Genomic DNA, 25,642 nt, shown 5'->3' with positions numbered 1-25,642 from the left:
GGTTCTCAATCTAGGTAAAGAAGTTGTCTGGTAAAAAAACAAACATAGTGGATCGTTCGTATCAGGAACACTTCCATTTTCCTGCAGTAACTTCTTTACCATTTGGAATAGCATCCCCCTTTCACCTCGTCATTCTGTTCTTCTGTTACTGTGAACAGGTGCTAATAAAGATAAGCCGTACTGGAGTGTTTAAAAGTGAGCTCTGGTTGCCCATCTGTGAGGGAGTTTGCATCTGAAACCTCAGCCAACTCTCGCAGTTGTTTAAAGGAAGACAGGAAAAGATGACGTTTGGGTTTCAGTTCTTTTGCTCCATTTCTTTTTCCTTATAAGCGAAGAAACAGTCATCACCATAAAAAAAATCCAGATCTATAAACTGTTGCTACACATCCGATTTCCACTTGTATCAAGCTGTATTTTAAGCCTAGTCTGGTAGCAGCCAAGTAGCAGCTATTCACAGTGTTATGTCCCAGCATCTTCTTTAACTCCCGTCACAGAAGATTCATTCATTTTCTCTCTTACTGAAAGAGGAGGGGAAAATGGCACATTTAACCCTCGCGCTGAATGCATCATTTCTGATGAGACAGGCTTACTAATGGAAATCAGGGCTGCAACATGGGATACACCGTTTCTTAAAAAAAGATCTTTCCTCTCCGGCCTTGTCCCCGGTTTGGGCTCCCAGCCCAGCAAGTCCCATGCCATGAAGGAGCAGGAGGAGGATACAGAGATTTTGGAAGGCGTATGTACGTGTTTTCCTCTCACCCAGAAGAAGGTGGCCGTCCTTGATGGCTCAGCCCTGACTGAGGCTGTGCTGGCACCTCCTTTCACTAATCGCAGTGGGACAAACTCCACAGGAAGGGCTCCAGTTCCCCTGCCTCCCCTAGCTCCCCCCCGCCAAAACCAGTTTGGTATGAAAAACAGCAGCCTCACAAGAAGATAAAACACCTGAGCCCCACAGGCTGTGAAGATCACAAGAACCCCTTCCAGCATCACTTCCCAGCCCTCTCCTCTCCACAATACAAACCCCACAAACCTCATGGACCCTTTGCCGTACTCTAACCTCCTCCGTTAATTAACCTACCCTTTCTGGCTGCTTCTGCTCCAGAACCCAATCCACTGCTATGTCAAAAAGGGCTTTTTGATCTATGGGGAACAACAGCTTCGTGATGAATGTATTATTTGCAAATAATAAGCAGAGACAGCAACAATTCCCACATTTAGCTGACAGTAAGTAGGTGGCCACACAGTTAAACAAAATCTGTGAGGAAACTGCCATGTAAGGTGCCATTCATGACTGCAAAACGGGCCTGTGGCAAGAAAAGGCATTGCTTGCAGGAAAAATTATATATAAAATCCTTTTAGCTGTCTTTAAATTTAGAAAGCCTCCAGGTCTCTTCACAGTACTTGCACGTACTCTGGACATCCCTGAAACAAGTCTTGATGGTACATATGCAGCTGGGTAGCAGTTTAAGTAGCTGTGATACTGATGCATTAAGAGAATGACCAAAATTTTATTTCCACAAAATTTCAGGCATTAAATTGCTTTCCACTATCATTTGTGCTAGTTTTCAAAATCATGTGCTTTCAGAAAGTGGAAAGAGGAAAGTGGCTGAATTAAGCTAAAGCAAATAGATGTTTGCTCATTCAAAAAAAATTTTTTAATTGTTCCCTCCGCCTCAAAGGATTGTTTATACTTCAAGAATTTGGAAGTGCATAATCCCAGGAATATTGATGAAAAGGCACTTTTTATCCTTTCCAGCTAAAATAATCATCGACCCTAAGGTAAAACCATTGGCATGAGAAACTTGTGTCCTGTTCCTTCCAGCGATTCTTACATTTCAGACAACTTTTTTTGCAATGCACCGTATTTCCACCCTCAGGCAGTATTGTTACTCTCACAAATAGCGCTTGTCAGTTTGGGTGCCTACAGCCAAGGAGAGAAGAAGAATGCTCAAGGTAACAGGTGACAGCTTCAACTACACGACATTTTGTTTTACTTACTGGAAAATTCAAGTAAAGATCCATTACACCTACAAATGACAAAAAAAACTCCAACAGCTGCATTTCTTAACAATATTCATGGCCTCTTCTACTCTTGAATAGTGGATGGTTTTTGATATTAGGAAACAGGACAGACAAAGCCTGATATTTTAAATGACCATTGAATTAAATGTGTTTGGTCAAAACATTTAAGCTCTAATTCTCTCCAGCAGTACTCAGCTCTGCCTCCCTTCATTTTTGCAGCCCTGCAGTTTAACCCCTCGTTCTGGTGCAGCTCCATCGCTTGCACACTTGACAGACGCAGTTCCCGAGTCCTCCTGGAAGTGAAGCTGTAATTGTCTATTCACAGGGTGGCAGCTTCACACAGCTGAAGCCCCCATTCGTGATCAAAACTCAAGACACAATCCTCTGTTTTATTATATTACTTACAATACCTACATCACTCTAATTAGTCAGGATTTGCTCTCCCGTGGGACATAGCTGCAGGATATTTGCAGAGAGTGCCTGCTACATCGCATTTGTAACTGAAGAGGAAAGGAAGAGCAGCAAAGTCACAGGGAATGCAAAACCCTGCAGCAAGGATAATCATGAAAGAAGCCCATGACGTCTATCACCACCATCTCAAGAAGCCCCCTTTGCTCTCGGCCAGCCTCCTACACAGCCCCACTTATTCCCTCCAGTTATTCCCTCTATTTTACTCTTTGGTTCAGCACACATCTACGGAAGGGAGAACTTAAACAGTCTCTGCTTCATCACCCATGAGCAGCTCCAACAGGCATGACCAATAGTTTCATGAAGGGACCAAGTATCTCAGAAGCATTTTAGTTTGCTGTTAAATGCAATCATTATTTCAACTATCAAAAGATCTTGAGAACTAGCACCTCAATTTGGAGGTGCAAACTCAGTGATAAGCCACTGCTGAGCTTTGCTGAGCTTTAAAGTCTGCCTGGCTGCTGGAGCTCTGTGAGGAAACAGCTGGCTTCGACCGGAGCTTCCAATTAAAATAGTCACACTCGGACATGTTCCACTGTGCTGAGATTATATTACCTATATATTATAGACTGCAAAATGGGCATCTAAATAACATAAAAGAACATGGCAGTCCAGCATGATGACGTTAGGGATATCTCATGCTGTGCAAATAGTCAAAAAGTCACCTGATGTGCCTGTGCTGCTGCCGTTTGGCATCCTCTCCCAGCCTGTTTAGGGATGGCGACCGGCTCCGGGAGGACGGAGTGTAACTCCCCACAGTTTTTACAGTTCCATTAGGATTATTCTGCATCTGTTGAAGTAGATGAGGTGAAAGGCTGCGGTGTGAAGAAGCAGAGGAGGAGGCTGACCACTCAGGGAGGTTGTTGATGTTCAGATTGTTGTCGCTGTTGGAACGAAGCAAGATCCGAGGTGCTGCTAAGGTGCTGGGGGGTCTCCGCCTTCTGTTTGAATAGGTGGGAGCCTCTCTAAAGGGCACTGTGTAAAGAAAGACATCCAGGGTAATCTCAGATGATTTCACCATTCATATGCGTTTACCACCCCATAAAAAGATTTAGCAACATATGGCATTGTTTCTTCTGCGGAGACAGAAACTCTACCTTGCCTGCATAGCTAATTGAATTCATAATCTTTAAAATATCATTAAAACTGAAAACAACTGGGCAACATTAACCTGTTTACTGGCTTTAGTAAATAGTTAGGCAGCACCAGCGGCATGAGTCTGCTGAACAGTCTCAACTATGGTCTAGGAAACGGGAAACACCTCATTATTGCCAAGTTTAAGTCTCAAAAAGTTCATATTCATGCTATGTTGTTATATTCAATCAGAAAGCCACAGAACAGGGCCGACGGGCAGAATTTTTCATGTGTGGTCTTCTAACTTGCTTCTCCCATTGGCACCCGAACTGGGAGAATTTTGTTTCATCGCAAGTTCAGGCCTTAACCTGAAGTCTCTAGTGTTAACAGTCACCTTATCCCCATCTTCCAGGTTAAAAATTGAGGACATAGATTTTTCTCCTGGCAGAACTCTATTACATTGCTGTAATCCCTAGGTATTCCTCTCTTTCTAATCTAGGCATTTCTACCGCATCTATTACTATTGTATATAGAGCATATTACCCGAGGGTAATACACTCACTTCGTCACGTGCTGTGTCCCAAAGAGAACATGACTGTATCCAAAGGCTGCGATATACTACTTAATGAAATAATCATAACAAAACAAAAGCAAGGGCAATAAAAACCTAGTGCAAACTAGAGGGCCCATCCTTTCATCAGTGTCATTGGTACGGTGCTGCAGTCATACGAGAATTCGTACAAGCAGACACTACATAGTCCAGATCTCTTTTTCTCACTGTAGTGGGTCAGTTCCTTCCAAGTGCAACTTAAAAGGCAAATTTCCTAATAAAAGGCATCCAGCTATCACTAGATGCGATGGCATTTCCCACCCATATTATAAGGTAATAAAGGATCAGACCCCGAGAACTCATTCTTGCCTCGGTCCCCATTCATGCAACTACTCTCATTAATTTATTTCAGTGGAACTCATGGGGTCGCAGGGTTTGATTCAAGTGCACATATTTACATCTGAAAAGTCGCAGTAGTATAACTGACAAAAGGCAGCCAAGCATTATTCTGAGGACTTTATTGAGCTGTTGTAATTTTCAAAAAATCATATTTCAACTGGGAAAGAAGCCCCACAAAATATCATCCTACATGTCTAAAGTGCCAGTAAGTGCCATTTATAAAGTGCCAGAAATGTCTACGCATTCAATACCTTTCAAAAACACACAAAAACCAGAATAAGAATGTCTGTCATGCTGTGCAAGTAAATAAATTCACATAAATATGAATATACATAGGAATCAATCTGTCCTGCCTTGAAATACAGCCTTTAATTGAGAGAACACAGCAAAATTTAAGGTTTCAGAGCAAAACTGAAAGCATATTTATAACATAAAATAAAGATGGAACTGCAAGTAAAAGAATGGTTTATATAATTTTCACCAGAATCAGTTTATGATTAACTAACTGCAATTCTGAATATTTTAAAATAGCATCCTTCGGATATCTAATGAGCTGAAACTTTCTCTGGTAAATAGCTCAACAACATCAGAAGGGAGAGAAAGAGCTTTACATTCATTTCCATAATATATCATTTGAAACAAGGCTGAAATAAGGGAAGTAGTCATTAAAAGCTGTTAAAGGGGATAAAGCATCGAAGTCCAATATTTATGCTAGAAGCTAACAGAAACTGTCTAATTTTTCAACATTCCGAGTTTTTCATATTTCATATTTTTTAAGGTTTCAAAGCAGCAGAGTATGTCACTGAAAGCACCCTGGTGCTTCAAATGTCACAGTAAAGACCTGGTTAGCACTAACTTACAGAAAACTCACAGCACTTCTTTCCAAAATTGACATATACAGATCCTCTAGATGGATGTATACAACATAGATGTGTCGTTTGTGCATTCCTGCATTTTTGGCATTTGGAATACAGCTCTAGAAATTATTTCATTGAAGAGTGGGATCTTTCCCAGGTACAATAAAGCAGAAGAGCTACCGTAATAATTTCAGTAAAGGAGAAAGCACATAAAACTGAATATAGGGAATGTTTTGCACACACAGGTTTGCTACCTGAAGGTCTAATGCTGTTCCCTTAGGGTCACCAAAGTTCGTCTTGGACTTCAGTAAAAATTGGATCTGAGCCTTAGACTTTAATTTTTCATGAACTTAAGCAGGTAACACCCCAAGCAGACTGCCAAGCCTCCCAGCCACAGACTAATAAAACGAAATATTGCCAACATTTTGGGGATGTTTACTGCAACTTTTGAGAGGTTGGTGGGATGTATTCTGGCAGGAGTGGGAGGGAGCGCAAGGGGCACGGTGCTCGGGCACGGCGACAGGACGGACGGAGAATCGCTGAGCAGGTTTATACCGACAGGTTTTAGAAAACACAGAACTGGCACATTTATTCCTACTGAAAGCAGGGTATGTTTTGTATGTATACACCCTCTCCAGGTACCAGACTAAATGAATTCTTTTTCCCTTACATACCTTAGAGGGATTTTACATGACCATTTAGGCGTTAGCTTTTGCTTTGCTATTAATGTTCTCTTCTTAAGGAGAGAACTGCAAGCAAAATTAGCCTTTACTACAGAAAATAAACAGGAAAGGGGACAACTAATTACACCAATTGATGTGTGTCTAACACAAATCTTTTATAGAAAGAGTTAAAAATAAGCATTTCCGTGCCTGAAGTGATTAATATTCCACCCAACTGTTTCTTTTCCTCAGCAATCTGCAAACTGTAAGTGGGTGGATATTTTTTTAGCTGCTTCTTATAGGCATCATTTATTTTATCTTCACAATAAAAAAATAACTACAACACAAAATAATGAAATGCAAATGTCCATGCTTTAACCCCTGTTGGACACTGTTTTTCCCTAATATTTCACCATGTTCAGAGCTGTAAGAATAACTGTTGCAAAACTTGTTTGGGAAAAACACTTTATATAAAATGACATGAAAATGTCTGAACTAATTTCATGCCCCTAAAGTTTAAAATTATCATCCCTGAAAGCATACCTGAAAGTACCATTGAACCCTTCCTCCAGCTCTCAGAATTCTATTCCTGGCATTTCATACATCTGAAGGGGCAATTCAGCACCATTCACTGCCAAAATTCACCTAGGAAATTCCTTACGTGTCTTCAAATGCATTTCTTAGGGAACAAAAACATTTTTACAACTACTTGACTCTTCAGAGAAAAACCTAAAATGAATAAAGTCACATCCAGCCTTAAAAATCAGTTGCCTAAATGGACTGTCTAACACAAAATAATTTTGAAAAAGAAACTGCAGGAATTGATTAATTATAGAGTCACTAAGCCGATCATATTAAATGTACACAAGAAAACACCGGTCTGAAACATCAAAGTGTTCTGCTTTCATTGCTTACCTTCTTTCTTTGTGAAGGCATTTAACAAAGACTTCATTTTCCCTTTTTACTTTAGCAGCAATCCCCTCATTATATAACCTTTGCTGGGAAGAAAGAGGCAAAAAAAAAAAAAAATAATAATAATAAAAAAAAGCAAGCTACCCAATTTCTATGTGTTCAGGCTGCCTGCACCCTGACATAAGCAGCAGGTTTCTGGGCACTGTGTAATTGCGAGCATAGCTGGGCATGCAGTACCCAGCGTTCTGGTGACAAAGCCCACCCCACATTCTGTCTGTCAGCTGGGAGCCAACTGTGCATAGACTGGAGCTGCTCAAAAAAAAAAAAAAAAAAAAAAAAAAACTTGCTATCTTTCACAGCATTAGTCATGTGAACACCACCGCCACAGCCTCGCAGACGATACTTCTGCTTCTGCGAGCGCTGCGTTTGTGCAGGAGCGACCGCCGGGCTGAGGGAGGTGCGGGCGGCCCGAGCTCCGATGGGGGCCAAAAATTCCTATTTGCACAGGGCAGGGGGGAGCGAGGTGGGCAAAGGTACCTCGCAGCGGCGCTCCGCGGGCTGCGACGGGGGAAAGGAAACCTCGACAGAAGGGAGAGCTGCTGTAGAAGTGCGTTTAGCTTTTAAACTTGCACAGCTGACTCTCAGTGCGCAGAGGCTTTTTGCTATTTGTTTGCTTTTTGCTATTTATTTGCTTTTTGCTATCTATTGGCTTTTTGCTATCTATTGGCTTGCTTACTGCAATGCTCCAAAGAGCCAATTTGAGGAAAAGTACAAATCACACCAAGCTTCACACAATGACTACGTTAAGAATGGAGACAAAACTGCCACTAAACAGATATCTTAAGATGGCCTATATTCCAGTCTGAGACAGATGAGATACAAGCACAATTATTTTCCACTCCCCTTCCACTGCACTGGAATAAAACAGAATTTCTTTTTGCACAGGGTAAAAATATGAAAATTTGACCAAGCCTTTTTGCTAAATTCAGTGCAGACACCAGAAAATAAATGATGTGGCCATTGCAGTTTTTAAAGTACTAATTCTGAAAAAAATTTCTATAGCTAGCTATGCCAGCCAGTGCAAACATACTCCCAGAGGAAGAGCAAATAACTGAAATGGGCAGATAGGAAGCAGGGGGGAGATGCTAACAATCACAAGAATTTCAAGCATAACTAGCTAAATGTAAGATACAAAGATTCCAAAGAACAGGAAATTCACAGTTTAAAAAAAAAACAGAGTAACCTACTTTAAAAATGGTCTTCAAATAGTATAAACTATATAACAGTTAATAAATATTTATTCCATTTCAGACATCTCTGCTGATCGCTAATGCATCTATTTTGAAAATTAAGTCTTTTTCTCACTGAGAAAACTGCTTCAAGACAGATAGAAAATGAATTACTTAAATGGATTTAACCTCTGTATGCATAATGATCTCATATTTAACATAACACTGAAAAGAATTAGTAAGCATAAATAAATTGAATAGGTTAAACTTAATTTAACATTCCAGTGTTTACATAGTTATTACTTTATAAAGAAAGGAATATTTCCCTAAATTAATATAAATTTACACTTTGGTTCAATTTATTTTTAAAAGCGACTGTTCTTAGCAGGTGGAAATCTTACCAGAGCGAATGTCAGACACAACATATGTACATCATTAAACGTCTTTATTTGACAGGAAGAATTTTCTTCTTAACTTTGAAAAGATGCAAAGCTTTCTAAAGAATAACTTTGAACTGTTATTCGCTAACTTATAAATATGTGCATTAATTAGCTCCCCAGAAAAATCAATATTATTTCCAGAACAAGAACTGCTACGCCAGAACAACCGTGCCACTAATTTGAATTACAAACTTCTGTGCATTACTTTTTCTAATGTCTTAATTCAATCCCCCTGATTATATTTGGAGCTACAAATGACAAAGGAGCTATACTTATTAATAATATTTTACATTGCCATAGTGCTTTCTAACTAAACTTAGCCAATAGTACGTGAGGGCTCGTGAATTCTGCATGAAAACCTCAGTATCTGGCAGTACTCCTGTTTCGATAGCCAAATGGAGACTGACAGAAGCGAGTTTTATGTTGGTGGTTCCTGAAATGCTCAGGAGAGAGACTGAAATCTTAATTTTTGCTTACTGATGGGGCCGAGATAGTCCTTGGTAAAAGTTAGGCACACACTTGCTGGTAATCCTTACTTTTAGCAACAACACGATAACATAACAGCTGTGCCGCCGCACGGCATCTCCTTGGCTCCAGGCATCGCTGTAATGCCCATGGGCAAGGGTTTCTTAGGGAGCGCATCTTAATTTTACACAGTGTAGGGCAATATACTTTATTGACGATACAAAGCATAGATTGACCCCCGTATACTTCAAGAGGAGAATTACCTGTCGTGCCCACAGGAAAAGAAGAAAATCACTGCCTTGCTACGCTCAGTCTGTGCTTTAATAACCAGAGCACCAGTCACAGAAAATTACACACAGGCTATAAGCATTAACTACCTACAAAGGGGTGGGATCTCAGTGTTGCTCATGTTTCCCTAAGCAGAATGGCCTGGGTGTTTTACTGAGAAGGTGACACCGGTATAGAAACCTGGGAGTCGAATCCTCAGACTGCCTTTTCCTTTATGTAGTTGTCAGTGTTTCAAAGTCATGATAGCCTAAGCACCTAAGCACAGCAGTTAGGCGAGGAAAGGGTTAACTCAATTGTGCTCATTCATGTCTGTTCATATACAGTAAAATAAAAACAGACAGGCAACTCTAGTCAATCAAAATCAATCCCAGGGGGTATTTTTATTAGATTCTTGCCGGAGCTGTAGCATTTCATCATATAGAGGTTTCTAATCAGTGTTATAAAAACATAAAAAATATTAAAGTCACTTGAAATTATTGAGTTTCATGGAAATTGTGGGAACTCTTTCTGATCTACACCATCAGATATATCACCTGATGAGTGATCATTTTATTCCATTTAACTGTCTGTCTTTTCCCCAACGCAGGAAATACAATTTCTTCCTACATGGCAGAGCCTACTGCAATAAACACTATTGTACATTTGGAAAATATGACAATCAAGGAAGTCAGTGAACTATTTGCAGCTGCAGTTTTTGATTTTTTTCTAATTTCCACTAATAGCTTATTAGAATTTGTTTCTTTTAACTGAAATCCTAAAATCTGGGGTGTCGGGAAGTTAAAAAAGAAAATATTCCAGCAGCTTCCACCTTTTCCTGAAAGATTTGATGCCTCACAATGGTAGTCTTGGTATTATTAGCTCAGGACAAAATCCTAATAATTTTACTATGCTAGCACACAACAACAATATAACCCACAAGCCATTAGCATCCATTATCTGAAAGTCATGAAGAACCTTACAAAGAGAGGTGAGGTGAGCCCTCATTTCCCTACTTCTTCTGTAGGTGCTCAGGAAAACGTGTGTGAGCTCGGCATGGGGATATCTCTGAGCAGAAAAGGCCACCTTAAACAGAAATCCAAACATGGGCTCTTAAGCTAATTTTGCTTAGCTTTTTTTGTACATTTGTAACATCAGGCTCCCAAATTTTATAGGTATTGCAGTCCATAGCTCCTATTAGAAATCTGTGGAAAACCAGTGACTTACATACTCTCGGGGATCTATTTTTAGGCACTTAAATGCCTTTAGAAAAAGCAAAAAATTATCTGACCAAATCTACGCTCTTACTTAATCGTCCTACCAACACACCTCTAAGGGCAAGGGCTTCTCAAATAATGGTAGAATACAGTTATGATTGCCATGCTTTATTCTTTTTTGATTTTGTCCATTTTGGAGCTCTTGCCAGAAAAATCCCTTTGACTTGTACACACATCTAGGTCTTTGTTAAAAATACAGTTCTTAGCATGTATAAATGCACTTCTCTCCACTATAAAATAAGCTTGCCGTATGCTAAGCCACCAAATGGAGAGTTAGACAAGAAAAGACAGATTCAAATATAGACTGTAAAGTACAAAAAGACTCCTGAAAAAAAAAAAAAAAAAGAACAAGCTAGGCCGGTACAGTGCTTCTAGATTACTTATTCCAGAAAGCTACAAGGTGGTCAGGAACACAGGCAGTGGTGACAGATTCAGAAGGAATCCACCTCAGGGAAACAACTAAACCTATTTTATAAAGCAAAGCGGGGTTTTTTAATTATTTTTCTGAAAAAAAATCTGGGGAGTTTGCTCAGGAAACTGCAGTTAAATCAGCACTGAGAGAAAAGCATCCGAGCCCACTCAAAGGATGCTCAAAGAGCCCAGCCTTAGCTGACCTAGCATTAGTATCTCTCTCGCCACATCACTGTTAGCATCTTCTTACCACCCAGCTACTACCAGTATCAATCAGCTCCTGTTAGCAGCCTTCAGGCAGTCAGTCCAAGTTTGAAGGGTAGGATGGGGGCAGGAGACTGTGTGTAGGAAAGGACAGCAGAGGGATGGCTCAGGAACAGATGGCAAGAGTTATCAATTAGAAAGAAAAACAAAAAAATAGCAGTGCAAGCTCCATAGCCATGTGCCAGACACCCCTTCCGTCACCTGGCATTTCTGCTACATCGCCATCCCCAGACTTTGCTCTATGTGACAGGGGCCAGTCTCACTCTGCTCTCAGGAGGAACCTAGCACATCCACAGAACTTGCCTAAAAAACAACAATGAGGAGTTGGAAGGCTTAATTAGAGGCAATTCTTTGTGTGGTGGAGTGAACTGGCCACTGCTGGGCTCTCCAATTCTGCAGAAAACACTTTACATAATTCCTGTTATTAGAAGTATTTTAATAACTAAGCATGTGAGGTGTATGTGTTTGTAGGTACATTTCCAAGGAATGTAAAAGCTGATGAAAATACAGTTGCCACACATAAATGAGCTTAAAATCATGAGAAATGAAAATCAGTCCCTCTTTCTTACCATACTCACGTGATTATCAATAAGCCTTCGCTAAGATTACAGCAGTACTGCAAGAATAACATTCAAAGAGCTGCATGCTTCTGCAGAAAGGAGACATGCTCATCTTAAGGCTTTACTTTCAGATGCTTACACAACATCAAGAAGATACAGAGAACCCTCTATTTAGATCACATTTAAAAAATGCTAAGTATTGCTTAAAACTTGTTGTGTGTCAGAACAAATGTCTGAAATCTCTTTGACAGAAGAGAATAGGTTTAGAAATTATCATCCAAAAGAGCCTGAATATCATGGGTTTACCCATCTTTAAAAAAAATTCACCAGGCTCAATGTGGCAATACCCGCAAGTATCTGAAGCTCTGACTGCAGTGGTACGGATACACAGATCGGAATTTACCTGAGAACCGAAATAAAACCTCTGTCCCCAAGGATGAGAGGCTGCTTTGTAGCCTGCGGTTGCGTGAGGAATCTGGGTCAGGGGTGCGGATGGAAGCGGAACAATGGAAGGTTAAAAGGTGGGAAAATGAAACCCTCCAATTTTGTGTGAAAGGCTGGAAGTGGGGAGGAAACAATGGCCAATAACGAGGGAGATGTCTTGCAAGTAGCAGCTTGAAGAGAGAGAAAAGCAAATGCAATGAGAGAAAGCTACAATAGCTGAAGCAGAATTTTAAAACATGATTGAAATCTATCAGCGATGTCGAAGAAAGCAGCCTTTTTGAATAAAATATGTATGGCTCACTTTCATTCTAACAGGTATACTGCTATAAAGAAAAAGCAACTTATCCAAATAAAAACTTGTATTTTATGTAGTTCTGTTTCTGCAGAGTATTCTCCCTCAACCGGAGCTGGGTAATGGGAAGGCCAGCTCTGACAAGGGTTTCTCAAGGTTTTATACCCTGGAGCACCCATAGCTCCTCATTTCTATTACGCATGTTTGCGTTGAAAGTAACATCAAACCTTACTCTGAATAATACAAATAACTACAATAAATTTTTTTATCTATCTTCGGTACATTTGTGCACCCCGATAACAAATAGTTTTCTCTGCTGTTTGTGAAGACCTTTCCACTGTAATATGGCCAAGGAAAAAGAAAATCTTTTAAAAAAGTAAAGAGTTTTTGTGAATCCTTTCAAAAAAGGCAATGGGTGATTTGCAGTAGATAAAACACAAAACCACTTGTTTTAATTGATTTGATTACTTTTTGATGGCATTTCTTTAAACACAGACTGGGCTGATTTCAAGGTCTGTTTTCATCAGCAAGTAGAACTCAGCCAGAATTGTTCATCTTTATACAGCAGCAGACTATTAGTAACCAGCTACTTACAAGTGTCGTTGAAGCAAGAGATTAACAACGTGTACGGTATCTGGACAGAAAGATCTATTTAGCTCAGAGACTGTCAGCTTGAACTGAAAGCATTCAAGTGTGAACCTCTGAAGCTGCATTCTTTTACCTCCAATAAGAAGACAGAAAATACAAATCAAATATAATTATATCCCACTACAAATTCTTACGCTCTTTAAACAAGCTAGTGAAAGGCTGGTGCAATTTTCTCCACTAATAACACGCTGGAAAATCTAGTCCTGATGCAGCACCACTCAGAAGCATTGAATAACACAACAAATTAATTTTGTTCTTTGCATTATGTATACATTGAGTTGGGAAAAATATCATTTCGCATCGGGGGGCTGTGCATATCCCAACCCACGTAGTTTATGCTGGGAAAAAAAAAAAAAAGAAAAAAAAAAAGAAAAAAGCAGTGTCATTGAGAGAGAGGAGAATTTCATGGCTGGTAGCTCCTGCAAACAAAGATGCCTGATTCTTCTTTTAATGTCTGACGCTGATGGGCCTTGGATGCAGTATACAAATTTGTGGGTTGCAGTCTGATGTTGCAGAGGAGAACAAAGACAAATGAAACTACACAAGATGCCAATATTGGATTGCATGCTGTTTCTGTGTTCTGGTGTTGTACAGAAAACAATCTAATTTTGCCTTTGTGTAACTTTCCTCCTACCAAAAGCTCTCAACGAATTCCTTAAATCATTATGTTGTTCCAGGCTTTATTCAGTGATTTGATTTCACTGCTTGAATCTAAGTGTGAACCTCTTTAGTAAATAGTGGGACAAAGCATCTGTGCTTCCAAAAGTGTTGGTGGATCATGTCAGTTTTATTTAGAATAACACCATTTTCATAACTGAAAAGTGTATATGGCTCTCAATGGGGGGAAAAAAAAATTGGTCTCTCGTAAATGTTACAAAATATCTAACTAGCCAAAGTGGTCAAATGGTGTGCCACAGGCACGTGCATTATGCTAGTACAATTTATATAGACAACTGTAATGATTGGGAGGGTGGGAGGGTGTTGGGTAAATTTATGTGTACTATTCTAGGCATCAGCCTGTTGGATCCAATTCTCCAGGCTTCTTATCTTTCAGCACTATTCCCCCAGCACATCAGATATGAAATGCATCCGCTCTGCTCTGACAACATTTTACAGTACCTGAGAAGATGATAACGCAAGGTAAGGATGGAGAAGTGCACCTACTATGAATGCCAGCTTTATAGCCCATCCTTGGCTCAAGTGTTTCTCAAACATACAGTTACTCCTGATTTACTGCAGGGCAAGTGACAGAAGAAACCAAGCCATGACGTTAAAGTTCATGCATGACTGTGAGTTAGCCCAAGGCAAGAATTACAAGAAAACAGCAAAGAAACAAATCCACAATAACTTCTTTTAGCTCCAGCTCCTCCCTCTTCTTCAACACTTAAATCTTGGTGTCCTGCCATTTTTTCCAATCTCATTTTCCCTTCTTATGGCTACAGTTACCTTTTACTGCTTCCATCACCAGTTCTCTAAGGATAACCTGCCTGCTGCCCAGAGACAGCGGGAAATAAAAGGCGCATACGAGTGCATCAGGAGAGAGAATTAGAAGATAGCACATCATGGCAAAGTTACATACAATTAGCAACGAAGACAAATGGATAGGGATAGAACGGGGCGGGGGCAAGAAACCAGCGTATGAGGTAGCTCATCTAGAAGAGGAAGATCTGTAGGAGGTCGCATCACATACATGTCTAACAACAACGGAAAAAAGTCATCCAATCTTCATACGCCAAAGTTTAATTGTGAAGAGAGGAGGGAACAATCAAGTAGTTAGTATGACATTGCTATATCTTTTTAATACCTTGCTGCACCTTAAGGGTAATATTTTCATTGAGAAAATAATACATTATGTTACTGAGGAGACATAGCGGGGCTTGAACTGTCAGCAAAGGAACTACAGAACTGTGAAAGCTTTTCACTCTGCTGGTTGGCTTCCCGCAGGTGCATGCTACTTTATGGTGTATTTAATGACAAAAACGTGCATTACCACTTTCATTCTTATTTCACAGTAGAGCAGCAAAAGGAGCCCATTTTTATTCTGGCAGAGGTACTATCAACAAAGCCATAAACTAAGCGCCAAGAGAGCTAAATTGTTGACTCTGCAGCCTCCCTGAAGCCCATGAATCTGCAAGTAGTGAGAGGAGAATTTAAGGAGAGAATACTGCTGGGGGTTGTGAGTGTAGAAAAAGCCACTGAGAGCTCCATATCCCATAGATTTGCATAACAAACTAGAAAGCAAAAAGCATTTACATAATTGTAGATGTAGCTTCTCAAATGTGGAGTTAGTGAGAACCATCATTATTGCACCCCAGGTTATCCTCTACACGTGTTTTTTTCCCCTCCTATCTAGTATAAGTGATCTTCAAGAATTCCTCATTTGCTCTTACTCTCATCATCTCAGTTCCAAAGTGGACCTAGCACTGTGGGCACCAAGTAAGTTATACTCACACTTTTGAGATTATGCACATTTGGGTTACCTGAGTTGAGAGTCTCTCACTGCGAATTTCCAGTCGTCTTTTATGTTACAGATAGTAGAGACACAATGCAACCATTCAACCCTCAAAATATCTTCTCTTCTAAATAGAGAGCAAGCTCTATCTAACATCATGTTATCAAGCAGGATCTTTAAAAAATAAAACCCAATAATTTAAGCTGATAATTGTCTCGCTATCCTTAGTTCCATTTAGACATTTGGTGTTAAAAAGAAACTAAAACATTGCTGACTTATTCATTAAAATAACAGCATTTTAAATTATATTAGTAGCCTACATTTCTTCATCTCAAAAATAACTGTTAATGAATCATGCTGGTATAAATAAGAAAGGATAAAAAAAGAATGCATCCGCTGTAACAGGGGGTTATCTTTGTACAAATATGTAGGTGTTTGCAGCATTTGTAATGTTCTCAGTGGTTAATCCCATTGAGAAAGGAAGGCTTGCTCACTGAAGAGATTTTGAGGTGGATTAATAATTCAATACTATGCCTACTTCTGGTTCAAGACATTATCACTTGCATTTTACAATGTTTGAAAATGTTGAGGGAAGATTTTTTTTCCCCCCGTGTAGCCCGTTTCTTGATGTTGCCTGCAGATTAAGTTTTGAGGTGGTGCACTGACAGCTGAGTTTAGATTTTCTTTACAAGAATACAAAAAAGGGCTCTCTTGTTTATATAGATTAGTAAGTCAGAGCAGGTAAATAAGATCAACTGAAAGAATAAAGAAGGTGCAAGCTTAAAACCCATTATCAAAAAGTAATCTTATGTGCATACTATTTCAGAAATATTACCATTTATTCTTATGTTTCTGGCAGCCGCGGTAGATATAGCTACATGATATTCATTAATTCAGCGGAAAATGCGTGGCTGACATCCAAGACAGTACTATGAAAATAGAAGTGTTCTGGATATTATTTGGCAGTCACACCCCCGGACATCATGAGTACTACAATAAAATTTGATTTCCGTGTTCAAGTTTCAAAATAACTCTGTTTTCTTCCGGACAAGAAGTGATGCAAATAAAGCTAGTAGAAAATGGCAATGCACATCCCTAAAAAAGAATGGGATCAGAGAAAGGAGAGTAATTGTATAAATGAGCGAAGTGCATATGTTGTTCTCTACTAAGTCATGGCATTTCAGGTGCAGATTCTTGATGTTTCAGAACAATTGCAGACTGCGTGTTTAGGAGAGAAATCATTCTCATGATGGTATTACCTGTACACATGCGTGACTACGGTATGTGTCCACCAGCACTTTCATTAGAGGAAGGATCATTTGGCACTAACCACCTAGGATCTAGCCTGCTGTCATCTGCAGAAGCACATCTAAACTAAGTTATGATGATTGTGCTCGTACATTCAAGGGCACAATTTCAGGTATGAGAATTTTAAGTAATAAACTATGTCTTTATAAGCAAAAAAAAAGTGCATGAAGAATACACTATGTATCAAAAGAAAAGCTCGTAAGACAGAACAGATAAAACAGGATAACACAAAATGTGTTTCAGGTATTACATTAGGACGCTTCAGTTGAGAAGCAAATTCAAATTACTTGCAATATTTTTTTGTTTACTAACATTTGTCATAGAGGTCTAAAACGAAGGACAGATCCAGCCCTCGGCTCTACCAGTGGACACCAGACACAGTTTCACTAGGGATTTGTGGTGCAGCAGTCCTGCAAGCAGCCCGCAGCAGCTTTGGCTTCTGAGGAACCACTGCTTCTAGACAACGTACAGGTGACCACAGTCCCCAGGACGCCTCCATTGCAATGGGGCACAGAAACACGTCAAAGATTATTCGCACCCCCATGCCATGTTCCCAGTGGAGGTCAGGAAAGCCTAAGACCACTCCCTCAACTGGCCGATGACTGGTAGAAGGGTGGTGAAACAGAACAAGAATAAGTGGGAATTTATGAAGTTGGGGAAAACTTTTATAGAATCACTGCAAGAGTAAATTTTCCATAAAGTCTTAATATCTTTTTCCTGGTCTGGAATTTGGTAAGAAATTTAGAAATGACTCACCCTAAGTCCCCTTGGCTAGGACCATGCTTCCTTCATGCTGGGAAGCTGCAAGGAACATCAAAGGAATTATCAAGAGAAAAGAAGGAGGAGAAATAAATGGGACTCACAGGACACATCTGAGGTCAAGAAATAAAGTATAAATGGAAGTAGAAGGACTGGAAGAGAGGAACAAAATACACTGAAATTCCAGTGATTCCCAGTGAATCTGGGAGATATAATCTGAGATTTTCAGTGGAGAAAATGAAAATGGATTACTGCTCTGCGATGCTTAGGAATCACAGTACTCAATGACTCAGGAAAGTGTATGTCATATAGTATATAAACAAGAAAGCAGCGTATGTTTGGATGCTGCACATTGCATGAAGGAGTAGGGTGACACTAAGCAATTCCTACAGCCTCTTCTCAAATCTTACTCAGTTTCTGAATATGACACCAATTTAACATAAAGATTTATCAAACCATATAGCAACCAAAAGCAATACAGTAAATAATGTACATAATTAAGATGCAGGAGTGACTAATTAGTGATTTAAATTTATGTAGGAAAGACTACAAAAAGTAAATGCTCTGAGCAAGCTCCTATACCATTCACACAGTCACAGAGTTTTGACATTAGCTTAACTTGGAAGCGATGCACCTTTTATTCTACAGGTTGTTAAGTAATGAATAAATGGGAAAGACACAGCTGTTTAAATCCTAGTCTCAGTAAAGGTGGTATATCTTTTCCTATGGACTCTAATGAGACCAGAATTTCAGTCAAGAAATAAAGGACTGATGCAAGATAGAGGACTATTACAGAGCAATAGAAATGGACCTGTGTAGGATAACTAGAAGAACAGAGCAGTACAAAAGCACAGCAAGTATTCCCAAGTATTTCTCCTCTCCCCCTACCATTCCTTTGAACAATCATAGCTCATGAATTTTTCTAAGCACATAACTGGGAAGAGCAAACAGGGTGCAGCCCTGGTTCGCAACAGGCAGGTAAGCTGGAAGGTAGCTGTCCATAGCCCGTCGTGATCACAAGTCACACTTCAGTCTGAAAGCTGTACAGAGCAGTGCAGTTAATCCCTAACTCCAGTTGCCCTGTATTCTAGTGCAACCTACACTTAGCAAAATAAATGGAGAAAAGCAACTTGCTTCTTTGGTCCATCAAGGGAGTGGAATAATCTGTGGAGCAAAAGTGAAAAATTTCACAACTGTGGACAGAAATCGCCGTGAATCATACTTGCCAGGGTAGAACTCCAACAAAAGAACAAGCCAGTAAGCCTTCCATTTCACTATTCAAACACCGTCAATATTGCAATAGACAAGGTTCAAAATATTAACTAGGAAACTCATTTTTAACTAGTGCTCTACTGGTCCGTTATCTAAAGGAATGGGCAGGGTTTTCTTTTACTTAGTACTTTTTTCAGCTTACATGATTAAGACGCTTAGCATTTAAAGTTTGTTAGGCTTTTTTAGAAGAGACTATATGAGAATTTCTGATCATTAACTGACAGGAACGGATAGCCTTTACTGAAAACACGTATTGCTAGTGGTAAATAACATCATAAACAAAATACAGATTATTTCTCCTTATCATCACCTTACTCTGTCTCAATGTGGATTTTATTTTGGAATCGCGCTAATTAAGCATTACCAACCGATTTTAACCTTCATCTGTGTTCCTCAAAGGGCTGAACTGTCAGGGCTTTTGTTGCTATGCTCCATTATGGCTGGGAAACCTTTGTCTGTAAATGCAATTGATGTTTCTTATCTATTCTGTCACTCTCCTTTACAGAAAAAAAGTGAGGGGAAAAAAGCAGCTATCTCCTAACTAAAGTTCTGTGCCTGATGATAATTTTCTCGGGTTTTACAACATTACTACTTTACATCTACCAATATTCTGCATTTTCAATATCCACCTAGTGCGAGTGGTGCCTAGAGTCAGTGACAGAACAAATCCCCCAACACACAACTGTTAATGCCAGGTAAGAAACACATCTTCACTAACAGGGAGCACTGTAATGAAAAGACAGGTAAATATGTAAAGAAAAAAGAGAGGGAAAAAAACAAGGTCTAGAGGCTGGATTAGCAGTGATGAGTAGACCCTATAAGATCGTAATGCATTTCACGCAGCGCATAAGGGTAGCGTAAGAATGGGCAGTTCAGGAAACTGTATGAAAAAATATGGAAAAGGAGATAGGAAATGGAAACAAAGCAGAAATTTAATATTAATGGCAATAATCACAGACAGATATTTCTGAGTAAATGGAGGTACAAGCACACACTAAGGACAGAAATCATGACCTCTCTCAATGGCAAATGGGCGGTCTCAATGTTCTGTTGATTTTAGTAACTTCTCAAAATACAGCACATTCAGAAAAAGTTTTTAAATAGCACAAGTAAGACTTACCTAGCTTGATAGTACATGCTAGAAACACTCAGGCAATTACAAGAATGCTAATCATATTGCAAGATCATATTCTGAGCTATTCATGCCAAAAGCAGGTTAATCTAAAGCAGCAATTTTTGCATGCATTCATGCAAGCCCCACACAGCTAGTGGGAATTTCAGGCATGATCACAGCAGAAATTTCTTTGGAGAACCACGACCTCTAAGGTCCTCAAGCTTGTTAGGGGAATAAAGTTACGAAAGGAAAGAAAACAAATATTATAAAACAACTTTAGTTTTTGTTTCATTCAAGAACAAGACTCATTTTTCTCAAGCATCAGCAGGGAGCTTACTTATTACTATCTTCAGGCATTAAAAATTAGTGTTCCTAATAAGCTAGGAAGGACATTAAAATCATTTTTTAAAAAGAGTACAAGCACTAAGTAATTCCTGTAAGTAACATAAGCACTTGAGCGCAGCAAGCGCAGAGCAAAATCCAGCAAGCACTGTTGGACTTGGGCATTTCTGCAGCATATTCCCAGACCAAAGAGCAAAAGGGAACATGGTTCACGTGCGATTTTTGAAGTCAGGAGGGTCTGGCGAGGCGAGCATTATGCTATCCTTTACTCAAGTACTCCATGCAGATCCACCTGAGAAGTCTCTACACAATTTCTGGGTATGCCAGGTTGTCATTGCTCCGGATAGTGAAAGGTTACCACAAATGCTGCTAAGGGATGGTGGACTTATCTCTAAGCATCTTCTCTTCGTCCATTTAATTGAATTCTGAAAGACATACTTCAGTGGGGCACAAGCATACAACCAGTTCAAAAAAACATCCTAAAATGTACCTTTCTACACCATTAGGCATCAACTACCTGTAAAGATCTAGTGGTTTTATGCCCCTAGTCACATGGTCTTTAATTGTAGTTGAAGTAATTAGTTTTACCAGTCTCCATGCAGGTACGCTTGGAGTGGCACTGTAGCCCCTCCATCTGGGGAAGATCAGGGGCTGTTAAAAACTGCTGTCTCAGGAAATCTCACGGGAAAAGAGAAAGGGAAGAGACAGAACCACAGCTTTTACACATGCAGGATGGGGTAAGATAGTTAATTAGAAGGTTTGTGGTGGATCGTAATGCGTTTCACACAGCCAAACAACCCCCAGACAGCCCAAGTGCATTTGAGTCAGTAATTCTGTTTGGTTAGTTACAGGATGATGCTGAAGGCGCCTTTAGAACTGGTGCGGCAGCATTTCCAACATCGGTATTTAAATGTTTCCCGCATTTAAAAATATCATTTAAGAGGGTTATTATTAAATTTACAGAATAACTTTCATTTATTGCTTAGATTTTTAATTATATTGCCACACAAAAAATCATTATTTGTACTAGGCAATACCTTAAGAAATCATCATTCAGCATTCAAAAGGACTGCACTTTTCTTCATAGGTATTTAAAAGCTAGCTCGACTAAACAAATATGTTTCATTTGCGCAGTATTCTAGGAGGACTGGAAAGAAAAAAACAATTAAACTGTACCCTACGGAAAAATAGCTGCTTCTTTATTTTTCTTGAAAGTATCTAGATCTACACTAAGAAAAATCTTTCAAAAATATATCCTAGAAAAATCAACATTTTCACCCACTGTGGTCTGAATATTCTAATCCTGTCCAGTAGCATGTATCTCTGAAAAGACATCATTAGATAATTTTCTGTCCCATAGCAACCACTTTGTTTTCTCAGGGAAATAAAACATTTTTACATCCTTAGGCAATACCTTTCTCTGCGTGGTTTCCTAAATGAAGCTGTTTGCAATCTGAAGCTACCATCACAATTTACACTGGGCTTCACAGAGATTTATAGCTATTTGTGTGGAAAATAAAATGCTAGCCATAGGCTTTTCTAACTGTATATACGTGTGCATGTGCATGTACACAGAAAGCGAGAGAACATTTCACATTTTATATAAAAAGCCTGGATTTGTTAATAAAATATTGCTTATTTAAAGTAACAGATTCAAGTTATTAGATGCATTTACAGTATTAAACAATTATCTAAAGGAGCAATGGGAAGAAGAGAGAGGTAATGTTTTAATGATCTGAATGCGCAATGATAATTTAGGTCTGACTTTGCGAAGCAACAAGAAAGTAAATAAGACACCGGGGACTAGAAGCAGCTGGAGAGGATCTTCCTCTAACTGTCACAGCTGACAACTGCATGGTAATCCAGAAACTTCAGGGCTGCTGGCCAGAGCCACCGGTCCTCAAACGAGGGTTCTCAGTACTTTCCCAAAGGTCTCTGTGGAGCGGCTTTTTCTTAAAAGGCTTTTTTAATTATTAAAGCACACTAAAGTGACTATACCTATTTTGAATAATTTACTGATGCTGTTTTACTGTGCAAGTCACTGCTGAAGTTCCCTACAGGCATTACACAGAAGCAAATGTGAAGAGAGAACTACACAGCGTAGTAGTATGCCACCAAAATAACAGGAAAAAAAAAAAAAAAAAGCCATAGAAGCAGACTTCAAACTACACGATGACTTACTGTAATCATGTGAGGGCTTGGGTGCTGACCTGAATGTTGTCTCCATTCAAGCATAAAAGGATTATCATGAAAGAAGAATTCCATTTTTTTTGTTTGTTTGTTTAATTTGGCAACCCTATCATGTCATTTCATGACATCAAAATGTTACTGATTTAAATTTTGACAATGAGGGGCACCGGAACATGAAAAACTCTCCCAGGGGAAACTGGAAATGCTTGAGATATGGCAGGCTAAAGAGGATGCAAACACCCACACAAAATGCTGCAGGAAGATAGTAAGCTGGAAAAATAAGATTCAACTAGCTGTTGTACTACACCAGATCTTTAGCAAATCCCATTTCTCCAGCCAAATTTTGAAAAATAAAACAGTGAGGAGGTTACAAAGGGTGAAGCTTTGAATTTTCATAACTGTTCATTAGGATTGCTGATTTCAGCAAAGATGACATGTTTCCATCTCTATTTACCCTAGCTTTTGAAACCAAACACAGAAAGATGACTAGTAGGAATCCATTTGTTCTCTTTGTACAATTTCAATTTTTTTGTCATTAAGCTTTAATGTAAGGAAAAGACATGATCTGAACAGGGTTTATTTCAATGATGATGCAATGTGATGGGTGCACTGCATAATGTCATACGATATCAAAAGATGTGTCCTGGTGTAACCTTCCTTACACACAGTGAGAAGCCTCTGAAAATACAGAAGTCACCTAACAGCTTTGGAGCTGTTACTGGGAAGTTGTCACTTGCTTTCAATAACTGAATAGGATTTGTGACTCTCTAGCCTTAGTGGTCCAAGTTGCTCAAGTGCTTAATTATGAAACTATGCCTTCATTAGCTTCTGAAAGGCTCATCTTTCTTCTTTAATTTATTAAGATTTTTATCATATGAGCACTGAAAGGAACTGTACAAACTAGACTTAAGGCGAGTTTTGTGCTCCTTCATTTTGGGGCTGACTCAAAGCTGCGCTAATTAAACCAGAGCTCCCCAACGGGGCTTCTCGTTCCATCAGTCAGGGACGCCTGGATGACGGGGACAGTTCCGTCACGCTTTCGCTCATGCCGTGCCTCCTGAAACAGGGAGGACTGACGTAAGAGCTTGCTGGGCTTAGGGAACTGCTAAACCATCAGTTAAATCGGGTCTGGATCAGCTCAAAGCTGCTAAAGAGATACAAATTAGCGTAAGCAGGACTAGTAGTTTTGCTCATTGCTTTTGTAACCATTTGGGCATTTTCGTTTTCAATACTTTGTATAAATTCCAAAAATGCTTTGTATAAATTCCTCTTCAGTCGCACGTTCATAGCTTTAAGAATTAGATCAGCTCTCTGTGCCTTTTTTATAGATATAAGATGATGCCCCATACTGTGTGTTTATGAACATTTTATCAGGTAAAGATGGAACAGAATTAGGAACCCATGAGATTTTAATTCCTTGTTAAGCAATTGTGATGGCAGATTCTGACAAGAACAGAAAATGTCATAAAACTAAGCAGAACTAAGCAGTCCTCAAGATAATTTCCAACTTCTAATAAAAACAGAGCACGGTACATCTATACATTTCATTACAAAGGCGGTAACCATGGTAGAAAACGCAGCATGATTTGATTGTGACAACCTGTAATCCTAGTTATACCACAGTTTGAATAAAAATTTTAAAAAATCTCCAGAGCCACTACATTATAACTTTAAACCAAGAAAAACAAAACCTAATGAAACTGCATTGAAAACTTCCTATATTTTAGCCAGGGCTCAAGGGAAAGGCTTAAAACGTATTACAGCACACCACCGCTTTAGCTGAAGTAACATAAAATGCACTTGAAAAGATACCTGCCTGGAGAAGAGAGTACTCGGGGGAACTATGAGCAAATGATGGTGGGAGATTGGAGATCCACTGTCAAGTCTCCAGGCACAGATAACAACTTCCTACGTTGGGCAAAGAGTAGCCACTGCACAATACTTCAGAGGTTCACCAAACTGCAACATTTTCATAAAAATTTTGACTTCGCTGATATTGAAGTCTCCTCCAAACCCAAAAGAGTGTTGTTGGAAATTTCTAAACAGCTCGAAGGGGGCCGATGCTGCGTAGGCAAACTTAAAAGCTGTCAACCCTATCAATATTGCAGTTACCAGGCACCGCCGGTCTTCGTAAATGCCAATCTAACAGAATCTGCATCCCAACAATTTCTTATAGTAATGTGTAACTACACACCAAGTAATCTTTTTTTCCTTTGAGACATAACAGTGACAACTGATAGTAATTAATTTTTTTCTAACTGAATGTCTCTCACCCGGAGTTTAACTGACTTATCTTCGAACATCCTCCACAATAGAGAGGCAAATTCTACTATAAGACGAAGGCTATCCCATATGATTTATTCTTCCAAAACGTACTGTGCAAGCATTTAAGAAAACAACCAATCTGTCTTATGTCTTACACTCATGATGGAAAAAGTATTGGTTAGTTCACCCCTACTGATTTTAAAAGTTTATTTGGTTTTTAGCAAACTGCGAATGTGGCATTTGTTGCTCCAACATGTGTTTAAGTTCTGAAAATACTTCCTTTGATCCAGCATCAAAATATTAGTCACGCTCATTTCTGAAACTCAGATTCACAAAGAGGTAAAGTACAGATAAAGTGACAGAAGAGTACAAGCAAATTCACCTAACATAACAATAAAGTATGTTTAACTTTTCCTTTACACTTCTGATAATACTAAGGACACTGCAAAAGCTAAGATTTGTGTTCTTTTGTTGAAGTATTTGAAGCATTTTATTTCAAGTTTTGAGAACTTAATTACTCTAAAATGGCTTCTGTCACTCACTGCACCATAAGAAATGGATATGCATATACCCAGGTGTACGTACGCATGTCCACAGACAAGTGGGCTTGCCGTAGGCATACTACAAGAACTCTTTATGTAAGCTTTCCTTGTCTAAACTGTTCTTGATAAACATTCTACACGAATAAATACGGTGCATTTG

General features: G+C 39.3%; 1 protein-coding gene across 5 annotated transcripts in view; it reads right to left on the bottom strand.

Moving 5' to 3' along the window:
* The window catches only part of SHANK2 (SH3 and multiple ankyrin repeat domains 2), a 326,771-nt gene that overhangs the window by 225,877 nt on the left and 75,252 nt on the right, over positions 1-25,642 (bottom strand). For 3 of the 5 annotated variants that reach the window (XM_087742627.1, XM_087742637.1, XM_087742639.1), the window contains one exon: positions 3,156-3,465. In XM_087742627.1, the coding sequence (XP_087598753.1) occupies positions 3,156-3,465 (310 nt within the window). Of the gene's footprint in view, positions 1-3,155; positions 3,466-6,947; positions 7,097-25,642 lie in introns of those variants that run through there. The other 2 variants (XM_087742650.1, XM_087742659.1) reach the window with 1 other exon arrangement.

The sequence above is a fragment of the Nipponia nippon genome, unplaced genomic scaffold (assembly GCF_047370975.1).
Source record: "Nipponia nippon isolate SJK-2023a ecotype South Korea unplaced genomic scaffold, ASM4737097v1 scaffold_10, whole genome shotgun sequence".
NCBI classification, from domain to species: domain Eukaryota; kingdom Metazoa; phylum Chordata; class Aves; order Pelecaniformes; family Threskiornithidae; genus Nipponia; species Nipponia nippon.
The sequence above is the reverse complement of the archived record's forward strand: the minus strand, read 5'-3'. Positions and strand labels throughout refer to the sequence as shown.